The sequence below is a fragment of the Rhinoderma darwinii genome, chromosome 2 (genome assembly GCF_050947455.1).
Source record: "Rhinoderma darwinii isolate aRhiDar2 chromosome 2, aRhiDar2.hap1, whole genome shotgun sequence".
Classification (NCBI taxonomy): Eukaryota; Metazoa; Chordata; class Amphibia; order Anura; family Rhinodermatidae; genus Rhinoderma; species Rhinoderma darwinii.
The window spans coordinates 86,458,101-86,469,865 of record NC_134688.1 but is presented as its reverse complement, the minus strand read 5'-3'; the positions used below and the strand labels follow the sequence as shown (position 1 = coordinate 86,469,865).

The following is an 11,765-nucleotide window of genomic DNA, read 5'->3' as shown; positions in this document are numbered from 1 at the left end:
TTAAAGTAGAACACTTCAGTTGCTCTTGAGAGCTCAGTGACTACGTTTTAAAACTTCAGGTTGACATTGGAGACATCTTTTGTTTTATCTGCACACATGTGATCTGTTTATGCTTATAACCATCTAAATTTAGCTTCTACTATTAACATATCTGTATGTTATGATCTTTATGCAGAACACACATCAAGAGGAAAGATCTAAGAAAGGCGCAGATTTAAATGTCGCAGATAAGTATTAGTACTTTGTATATTTAGTGCATGTAGAATAACATAGAGGATACACGTTGGGAGACCTGCATAGGTCAGAGAGGTTTAGAGGTCAGCCTGCAAGCCTAAAATAAAGTTAATGGCACAGAAAATGTGTCCTTTGCGTGAACTCTGGTTGCTGCAGTTTACCCCAGAACTTCAATAAAATACCTTTTCACACTCTCAACATGAAGGCATCAGGAGACTTTGGAAAGAAAGCTCAGAGGACATTTGGGATGGAGGCAGTCAATATTTTATTTTTTTTGCATTCTTTTCTGTAGTCCCCTGTTTAATGCATTCATAACACAATTGCAACCCAAGAATCTTGTAAGTGTCATTGCCATGACTGTGGGGATGTGTGCCTGAAATGCAGATAAAAATCACAAAAGACAATGGAAAGGGACTAAATGAAATTTTCAATTCTTCTTTTTCCAATCTTAATAATTTTGAGCCAATCAATATTTAAAAAGCGAATCATAATGTTTCTACCTAGACCTGATGTTATTTTATTTCTTAATTCAATCTATGCAGCCTATAGTGGGGACTTGATTAATGTACCCGCTGCTTTCTGGGCAGACACACAGAGTACAAAAGTCCCCATCTTATTCAAGCCTGCGACATTCAATTTTAATTCATCAAATTTTGAAGCAGTTTACAAAAGAGACAGTGAGAGAATGAGGGGGACCCAGAAAGGGTGAGTTTCCATCTAGAGAAACTCATGGAAATCTTCCTACTCTGCCTCAAGACTTAATCAATAATATAGTTTATAAGATTTATTTTTTTTAAAACTAAAGTAATTGTTATTTTACATAGAAAACACCAGCCAATTTGTATCTGTATATTCATCTGTATTTTCACACATTACTTTAAATTATAATGTAAACACATATATGATGCCCTCAGATATTGACATTGTTGCATAGAATACTATGCCCAGGGAGCAGAAAATAAATCGTTTTCTATATTTAACTGTGGATTTGTCATGTACAGTGTTTCAAATTAATTTATAGCGTGAAAATAATAAACATAATAAACGATTATACAAATAGCATTACTCTGGTGTAGATCTAGGCTTGAATGTTGGCTATAATGCGTATTTGCAGAGAAGTGATACAAGATCATCACAATGGCTGCATGTTTTTGTTCTGTACAGTGATAAGTATACTAGCCCTCTACACAATGATTGGAGCCTGCTTTGTGTCATGTCCCCTGAAAGGGAATGGGCCTACCTGAAATTTGACATTCTTCTGCTACAAAAGATAGGACAGAACACGCAAAATAGCTGAAATAGAAAACCTTTAGGCCTTTGCACTGAGATCACAGAGGGGTCATTACTATTTACATTAAAGAGATGCAAGGGCTATAATAAACACCCTAGTTAAAAGCAGCAAAATTAGGGTATGTTACAATCTGGGAATGTTACTATAGTCTATGTTATATGTATCCAGATCCAGTGCAGAAGGATGGAGAAGGGCACAATCACATAATCTTCAGCATTGTATTATTGATATAGCTCTATAAATGTATCTTTGCTATAAGCCCTATAGGAACAACACATATACAATATGACCATACAGGATTGTATAAATTCTTAGGCCACTATTAGATATTGGTGGCAGTGCACTGCATAATAGAAGGTATTATATCCTTATTGCAATAGTGCGAACACAAAGCTACAATATCGCCTAAAGAGGTAAAATAAACAAATAAACAGTTAGCAGGATAAACTAAACCACACTCACTGTTTTATTGAACAAACAGACGGTCACATTACACTAGGACTGTTTACAGCATTTTTACATTGTTGTCTCGACCAACAAAAAATAAAATAAAAAATAATAAATAAAATATAAAACACAGAAACCACAACAATGGGGAATTATCATCTATCGACTCCCAAACTTTCTTTTCAATAGCTTCACATTATGGCAATTTCTATTTTATGTGCTGCGATCCTTAAATAAGCTCATCACATCATAATGATAGTTTATACACAAAAAGAACAAAAATATCAGTTCCACCTCCAAGGTGATTGCCTTTGTTCTGCCATTGTCAACACGTAGGCAAAGGGCAAAACTGTAACCCTGTATTATTTTATTTTAGGAAATCACTTAAAACAAAACATCTCCCTTCAAAATAAATAAAGTGTCCAAAACAAACAAGAAACATAAAACAACACTGGACATAAAGCCTGATCCCATGCACTGTAACATGCATTTAAAGCCTTTTTGTAGATCCAAAAGAGCTCTCAATTTTCCAACGCACAAGGAAAAAAAATACAAGAACCAAAATATATATATATTATTATTATTATTATTATTAATAATATTATAATTAGCATTAGATTCTATAAATATTGAGTCATTTGTGGGGGGGTTTATAACCTTGTAATATCCTCTCGCTGATCCTGAGTTGAGCTTTGCGTTATATCCTCGTTGGGAGCAGAACTGGAAGCAATGATGCTGTTATTAGAAGCGTTGGAAGAGGTGCTGGATCTGACTTTTGTGTTAGGTAACCTGTGGTCTTTTTTCCATTTCATTCTCCTGTTTTGAAACCAGATCTTGATCTGCCTTTCTGATAGACATAAGGTATGGGCTATCTCAATGCGTCTTCGCCTGGTCAGATATCTATTATAATGAAATTCTTTCTCCAGTTCCAATACTTGCTGCCTGGTGTAAGCAGTTCTAGATCTTTTGGGCTCACCTCCAGTGTAATTGGGGTTCACTGAGAAAGAAAAAGGAGAGAGTCAGTGAAGGAAGAAGAGCAAAGGAGATAAGGGAAGAATAGAGAGTACAGTAGAAAGGAAGGGGACACAGGGATTGTCAGGGACAAGGAGACACCAGATATAAGACATAAAAAGGGGCATCTGCTAAATGCCTTGTATAATAATAATAAAAAAAAAAACTCCAGTCCTTTCTGTTCTATTAGGAAGAGGGTTCCCTTAGCTCCAATGTGGCTGAATTATTTATGCACTCCTTACAAAGCTATATAGGAGTTTTCCCTCTCTGCCTCTCTCTCTCTGAAACACACACACTCTACATAGAGAGCAGAATGAAGCACATGGCTGCAGCAGCCCAGACAGGCTTGGCTATAAAATTTATGGTGGGTGTAATTACCCATTCGTAGTCGTAAATCCAGTTCAATTGTGCTAACCCAAAGACTCTTTGAGCTCTAAAAAAAAAAAAAAAAAAAAAAGGAGAAAGAAGAGAGGTTAAGGGAGAAGAAAAGTTTCCTACCAGTACTGACGTGTATTTTCTTCATCCAGGGGTACACTATGGGCTGTTTGGTAGCTGTGCTGGTAGGATGCTCAGGATTAGGCTGGTTGCATGCTGGGGGTGCAGGGGAAGGAGTGGTGGAGGTGGTGGTGTTTGATATAGATGGTGTTGGAAGCTCACAGATCGGGGGTTTGCCTACAAGGTGGTGGTTGCTTTGAGGTTGTCCATGGACCCTTGTGTGTGTGGCTGGGTTGCCTGGACCCTGGATGCTGGCACAGCTGAACTGTCGCTCAGTGTAGGTTGTTCTTGGAGGGTACAGTTCCTGGTGGTGATGCTGGAATCCAGTGTCCCTGGACCGGCTATAAAATTCCGGACTGTGATCTGGGATATAGTTATTTTGCGAATATTCCTCGCATGGAGGAAATTTCGGATCGATGTAGTTAGAGTCCATCAAATACGAACTCATGATCATTAATTTCTGGAGTGGAAAATAATTTTTCTCGCTTTGTCGTTTTTCTGCTCCATAAAGCCCTCCTACTAGCTGGCGACCCCGTAAAGTTACTTTCACCATGTGACTCTAGGAGCCAATCACAATCTCCATGCTGGTCCCCGGATAAGGAACCTAAAGCTTATTTAAAATGTCATTTTGCCTTTGCGTGTTTGTTGTTGTGTTGTGATCTCCTCTAGAGCTGCAGCCATTCACTCATTCTGCCCTATGCACTGATTGTGAGTGTTTATCTGGATACTGCAAAGGGGATGTGTTGACTATTGCAAAAAGGAAGCTATAGAAGTGGTTGATGGATACTAGAGGTGGGTGGAGAATCTACACCTCCTCCTTCTCCAACAAACATCGAGCCCATCACATATACAACATACAATATTATCTTATAGGAAACCCATCTGCTATCTATCCTAAAATATAGAATTATTCCAGTACCTGTCCTTTATACGTGGTGTATTCCTGCTTGCATCTTGAAGACTCCTATTCACAGTCAGTGCACCCTGCAAAGACAAGAGAGAGACAATATATGATCAGTAATATCAATACGAATACCATTCATTTATTCATGCTCCTGTATTATATGCTATTAACTCATTCTGTTCTTTATGTTGTTAACTGTTTCCATACTAGCTACTTTTAACTATGCATATGCATATGTTTACTCTGTATACATAATCATATATGGCACCTATGTATAGGTACACATAGCCCAAGTAATGGATACAGAATTAACATGAACACTATGAAGTCTCTATAGTATATACTGTTCACTATTTGACTACACCAATATTATATACTGTTTACATAGTATATACTGTTGACTATTTGACTACACCGATACTATATACTGTTTACTGCTCCCATTTTTCTTAGCTAATCATATTCTTACATTACCTCTGGTTTATGTAATTACTTGACATTATGCTATATATATATATATATATATATATATATATATATATATATATATATATATATATATATATATATATATATATATATATATATATATATATATGCAGAGCTGTTAGGTGTAGGATAGATAAAATAAGTGCTCCCACACCATATACTGTTACTACTCCTACACTATATGCTCTTCATGTGTATATATCTAAAGAGGTTATAAGCATTCATTTTTTTTTTGTATTAGAATGTAGTGACTCTTGGAATTGAATAAAGTGAATACCATTCATGCTTCTATACTATATACTGTTAACTATTCATACGTATTGCATATACTTACTCTGTATATATATAATTGTGTTTTATATTATCAGTTATTGAAACAGTGATTATAATATTATGGGATATAGAATGACTTATCTCTCGTGTAATGCTTGCAGCTATGTCCATATGTGTCACACTCCACAGGAACTAGAACGAGAAAGAAAGGGTTAATTCAAAGCATTATTTGCAGTAACAGAATACATTGCATCATTTGCATCCAGATAGAAGTCTGTTTAAATGAATATTTGTAATTTTGCCTGCATGTGATCAACCAAACTTCCCAAAGTGTCCTTGCTTGTACCTTACATATAATCCCATAAGCAGAATGTATATGTCACTCAGTAGCCAATGTAATAATAACAAGGCTGCATAAGACCTGGGCTGCCAATGCAAACTCCAACTAGGAAGGGTCCCATCGTAGTTCTTCCTTAAAAAAACAAAAATAGCTTCAGGGGGATTGTGGTTGTATTTGCTCGATGCATCTATTTCACACTTGCTACTTCCAGCAGATAATATAGTGCTTAAAAAACCCTGGGAATTTATGTAAACATTTCCAAGCAAACAGCTATTACAATTAGGTATTTTATCAAGAGCTTAGATTAGGCATTAAACATGGGAGTGGAGATATGTGATTGCTCCCCTGTTCAGCTTGATAACAATTATAGCATAGAATCATAGCTTGTAGGGCAATGCAATATTTTACTTGATAACAATAAAAGTGACACATAAAGTTAGCTGTTTATGTTTTATTTATTAGACTAAATGTGCCAGCGGTGTTGCAGGCTTTAGGTTCGTTCTAACAGCTTTTATAGGGCAGTAAAAGGCAATAAATCAAGCAGGAGGATTGGACTGCTTGGGACTTGTTCTTTTGCGGTGGCTGTTCAGTCTTTATAGGAAATGTAATAATGTGTTATTTTATGATTATTTAATCTACACCTTTAATCCACTCCTCCCTCCTCTCCCAGCCCCTTCCACCAACACAAAAGCAAAAGAGGGGAGACTAAAGTCAACATCTATATAACCACTTGCACCAAGTGCTGCATTTAACACTAGGGATTTAAGGACAGTGTCTTCCAAAACAAAATAAAACACCGAGTAGAGGCTTGTAGCATCACCCATATACCCCCCTAGAGACGAATCTGTGAGTGCAGTATTCACACAAATTCGATTCTACAGGGTGCATATAAGCGCCTTTACTGTGGCTGCTGCTGCATGGAGGGGGGGCTGTAGAAATGTCTGTAAATTAAAAGTCCCATTAAAAACCCACAATCGTTATAACGCTATCCAGATGTGAGTCAGCCTGCTGTTATATGGAGCTCTATTTCCTAAGTACCCACTGGCTTGTGCTTGCAAAAACTTAAATTCTGTGGTATAGGGAGATCTGATTCAACCTTGTGGATTACTAGGTTGGGCTCTGTTATCAAAGCTTTTGCTATGCCAGATTTTCTTGTGCATGAGATTCTAGGCTCGAACATTAATGTGCCTGCATTCATTATAAAGTGTATTCATTTTCTGCCTGTGCAGGCTATTGTGCACCACTGGGATAGACGTGTGCACTGTTCCCATCATCCATGTCCATACATATGTACAGAACATCATTCACTAGCAATACATGTGTCTTATTTGGAAGGGGGGTTTCTTAGCAAATACCCTGCATCTAGAGCGAAATGGAGAGAGAGAGAGAGAGAGAGAGAGAGAGACACAGAGAGCGAGATGGAGAGAGAGACAGAGAGAGAGAGAGAGAGAGAGTGTGTGTGTGTGTGTGTGTGTGTGTGTGTGTGTGTGTGTGTGTGTGTGTGTGTGTGTGTGTGTGTGTGTGTGTGTGTGTGTTAGTAGTAGTCTGTGTGTGTAGTTGCCTATGTGTCTTTGTGCATGTATAAGTGTCCATATCTGTTTGTTTGAATATGTATGTGTCTGTTTTAACGTGTTTTGCTTCTTTTTTTTTTTTGTCCTATCATTCTAAATAGTCAGGAAATAAGCTGTTATTTACACCATATCTTAAATTGTAAGATTTTAAAAAAATACAAACATGTGCGCTAGTCAAGACATCTTTCGCACAAATATATATATACTATAATTGAGCTGAGTCTATCTATCTATCTATCTATCTATCTATCTATCTATCTATCTATCTATCTATCTATCTATCTATCTATCTATCTATCTATCTATCTATCTACACATACACATATATATATAGACTTAGCTCAATCACAGTCTTTCCTATTGTAACAAATATGTCCAGCTCCTTTCAAACCATTCCTCTTTCTGCAAGCAGCTTTCATTAACTACAGAGCAAGCATGGCTGTGTTGTAAGGTGCAGATCTGGGATCCACATCTTAATGCAGAAAGCATTAAAAACACACACACTGCTGGGCTTTGTATAGAGAGAAAGGGAAGCAGGGCAGCTGTGTGTTCACAATGTAGCAGGCAGCAGAACTACAAGGAAATAGCACAGATAAGGTTTACTGAATGAGTTGTAAACTATTTATGACCAAGCTCTGAAGTTGTAGCTATTTCCCTATGAGCAGATCTGCTCTGCAGTTTCTGTTTTTTGTGCTACATAAAGAGGGTGAAAAATTCTCTGGCTGTGGAGGAACATTCTCTGCACAAAGCGTCTTTTTTGACAGTTCTGAAGAAAAATAACTGTCTATTGTCCCTAAGGGTTCATTGAAGGTGCTATTACCATACTGACCGTTTTGCTAACCTGCACCTCTTGCAATTAGCAATCTGTGCATGTTAACAAAAATCAACTACTTTTCAGTGATTCTACTGGAAATCCTGCCAATTCCACACAACAGTATTTATTTTATATATTTTTTATTTTATTTTTTAAATTGTATTTAATAGTTATTTTTCCCCCTCATATCTGCTGTATGTAACATTTATATATTTGTGCTCACATCATCACATCATCTATAGAATATGATCACAAATTTGTGCTTTAATATTTTGTTTTTATTTGCCTTGTTTAGATAAACACAATACAATGAATGCTACATTCATTTTTCTTTTCAACTGTTTTAGATTTATTTATTTTCTTGGAATGAAACAACCATGTATTGCTCTTTTTGGAAAACAAATGCAAGAAAAGAAAAATTAAAAGTGCATTTTGTGTTTGTAGGGAGAATGAAAAGATTATTGCCCTCCCATAGTGGAATTCAATTTTCTTTAAATCTAGTTTAAAGTGGGTTTTTTTTCCCCCTCAAAGTGCACGCATTTTAATACTGGTTAGACAGCATGACCTGAATTTCACCTCTGTTGCTTGACTTCCACCAATAGGTCACTGCCACAGAATATTGATGGTACAACTCAGTTGAAATCTGTCTCCACACAAATGGCCTTTAGATCTCATAGCTAGTTCAATAACTAGTTATAATGTAGAAGGGAAAAATGGGAGCCAGAGGCAAAGTAATTTGATGTTCCATTTTTATGCTGAAGAAGAAATAAAATAAAAAGTTGTTTTATTTTTATTTTTTATTTTCTTATTTTTTTTTTGTGCTTTTTAAAAAATCCCCAGTTGAGATTCCAATGTAGATGCTATAAGGGGTTTCTAGTGCAAATATATGTGCTGTTCTTTGGGAGTGCACAATGGGTGTATAGTTCATGAACTCTGCAGGGCTTAATGCTGTGGATATTGAGGTGCAGCTACCCACTCGCTGGGGCACACCGCTTCTCTCAGGATGCTACTTATATATAGATTATATGACACACCGAGGTATGTGCCTATGTCAGAGCTTAACCAGGGAGCAGCATTTTATATTAAAAACTTGTCGTTAATATAGAAATTACAGATATGTAGAAAGAGAGGCATTTGAGGATGTTTAATTGACATAGAAAACTACTAATAATGTAATATGCATGTATTTATCTATATATACATTTGTGTGTATATGTGTGTATATATATATATATATATATATATACACACACATATATATATATATATATATATATATATATATATATATGTATATGCTAGATAGCTGTGTGTACGTGTGTATATTTATGTGCATATATATTAAACACATGTATATATTTTTGTGTAAACATAATTATTCCATTTTCTACAACACGATCTATATTTCTTTAATTGTTATTCAAAATATTTTGCAAATAAAATCAGATTTTATATAATAATATTTACGGCCTGAATCTCACAATATTTTATCACCACAGTCAGTTTACTTTGCAATTACTGTATCGGTTTCTCTTAAAAACTATGTATCGAGACATTCTGTTTCTTATCTCTATTACGAATTAGTATCTCCAGGATAATGAATCAGATTCTTCAGATGACGTTTAAGTGAAGAATAATATTTACACTTTGACTGTAGGTGTTATTTTTATAGTTGGAAGCTATGATTGTGTCCTGTCAGTAAAATAGGTTTATCTCAAGAGCTATATTGATAGTGTAACTTCTGATTTCACATAAACAATGTTATCATGTGTACACAACAGTAGTCCTGAGAAACATTACACGAAGCCCTACTGTGCAGATAAAGTTCATATAAAGACTCTATAGGTTTATATTTTATCTAGTAATGGGGGTTAGTATAATCAGCGCAGTTAAGTAAGTGTGTGTGTGTGTGTGTGTGTGTGTGTGTGTGTGTGTGTGTGTGTGTGTGTGTGTGTGTGTGTGTGTGTGTTATAGTTAACATATTTGAAAGTCTATTTTAAATGTGCTGAAAGGATTGATGCAATGAAAGGTTTTACGGGGTTATTACTAAAATAGTAGTAGGGTTGATATATAAGATGATTACTTCTGATATACTGATGGGTAGTCTTAAAATAAGCTCAGTTATGGTCTATTTTAAGTAAGTTGATAGGGTTAATACAGTGAGTGCATGGGGAGTAGTTATTTCTATAGTGAAAGGGTTAATATAATAAATTCATGTAATATTCACTGCCAATATAGTGAAAAAGTGAATCTGTTTTTCATATACTGAAGGGGGTTAATATGATAACAGTATAATCTTCTATTTTTCATATGGTGAAAGGGTTAATATACTGAGTGCATGGGGAGGTTTATTTCAGATGAAGGGGGAAAATAATGAAATCATGTATATATTTTTATTTTATTTTTATTTTTTTTACATAGTTTTAGGGTAACTCTATAGGAGCTAGGGAGCAATAATCAGATTTTGTAAATAAAAATGACACTGACAGTGCTGAATAAACAGCACGATGATCATACACAATCAATACCCTCCTGGAGATGAGGAGATGTCCCCTGCATATAGTGGGGACAGAAAATAAGGCATTTGAAACGCAGGTTGCAAACGAGCATCTTCTACTCTGCTACTATTGACAAAGCAGGCAATTGAGGATCAATTTAGTGATGAAGTGATTGTGTATGCAGATATTAGGCTTAATCTGAGGGCAAGCAGAGGTCTCCTGTGCTGAGGGCCAGTGCAAGGAGCTGCTGGATCCTAGGAGGATCTCTGCTGCCCATCAACAGTCAGTGGCTCTATTGAGAAATCCATATTTTGATATCACCCCTTTGATCTTGAAGTGCCCAAGTGCCTATGTGTGTGTTTATAAACACCACTTAAATACTTGAATCAAGTATAAACACTGTTTTATCAGTAGCTCAAGGGCACTAAGGAGGTGGGAGGACAAGATGAAATGTTTTTTTAAAACAAATTTAGCAAACCTCCTTGCCCACTTTTTGCCCCTCTTTGAAGTCACATAGTCTAAAAGGAAGGTGATTTTCAATATTTACCAAAGGAATGTGGCATCCTATAACATCAGCTCTCTCCTCTATGTTCCATTACATGTAGCCTGGCATGAAATATAAATAATCGTCATTGAGGGTCTTGACTTGCCAGCAAGGGATTTAATGACCCTTCCATAGACCAGTATTGCAATGCTTTGATTTATTTGTGAGGATCACGCTATGAAGGGCATAGCTGCTGCAACTGCAATTGTGATTTTTTTTAAATTATTTTTCTTCTTCTTCTTCTTCTTCTACTTCTTCTTGTTATTATTATTATTATTATTATTATTATTATTATTATTATTATTATTATTATTTGTTTAAGTGTTTATAATTTTCCAGGTTATCTTAATATAGTAAAAACATTTCTCATTCCCCAAATATTATAATGGGTCAGTAGGTGGGGCCACTCGGGGTAAACATAGGGACAAGGTATCACTGAACACGTTTAATAATCTTTATTGGGAGCCTGGAAGGACGGGATTTTTTGGGTTGTAATGGCTGACATTACACATTTCAGAAAATTTAGTTGATAAGGAAAACTTAGATCATAAGATGGTTACTGGAGATAGAGGCGTGTCATGGAAGACTGTGGGAGATTTATTGGGGCAAAGAAAAAAAGCCTGAAACATCAAAAGACATCAGGGGAGATGAAAAGAGGTGAGGGGAGAATCTGGGTCATAGGAATTACAAAAAGGTGCTGGGAGATTAATAGAAGACTAAAATAAATATAATACATTCAAAATAGTGAATTGCTGCAGAGTGTCTGGTTGTTGCCTCTGTCTCTTGACATCACATCTGATGCATTATATTTGGTTTTGTTGAATACTGTTTTTTAACCCTAATATTACACTATA

The 11,765-nt window shown here is 35.8% G+C and overlaps 1 protein-coding gene across 4 annotated transcripts in view; it reads right to left on the bottom strand.

The window, feature by feature from the left end:
* Window positions 1-1,968: 1,968 nt before the first annotated feature.
* The window catches only part of HOXC4 (homeobox C4), an 80,322-nt gene continuing 70,525 nt past the window's right edge, over window positions 1,969-11,765 (bottom strand). For 2 of the 4 annotated variants that reach the window (XR_012880852.1, XR_012880853.1), the window contains exons 2-3: window positions 4,398-5,336; window positions 2,886-2,969 (exon numbers count right to left, since the gene is read on the bottom strand). Coding sequence is in view for 1 of the 4 variants with exons in the window: in XM_075850105.1 (XP_075706220.1) it covers window positions 2,623-2,969; window positions 3,482-4,031 (897 nt within the window). In the remaining 3 variants the exon portion in view is untranslated. Of the gene's footprint in view, window positions 2,970-3,361; window positions 3,417-3,481; window positions 4,032-4,397; window positions 5,337-11,765 lie in introns of those variants that run through there. The other 2 variants (XM_075850105.1, XR_012880854.1) reach the window with 2 other exon arrangements.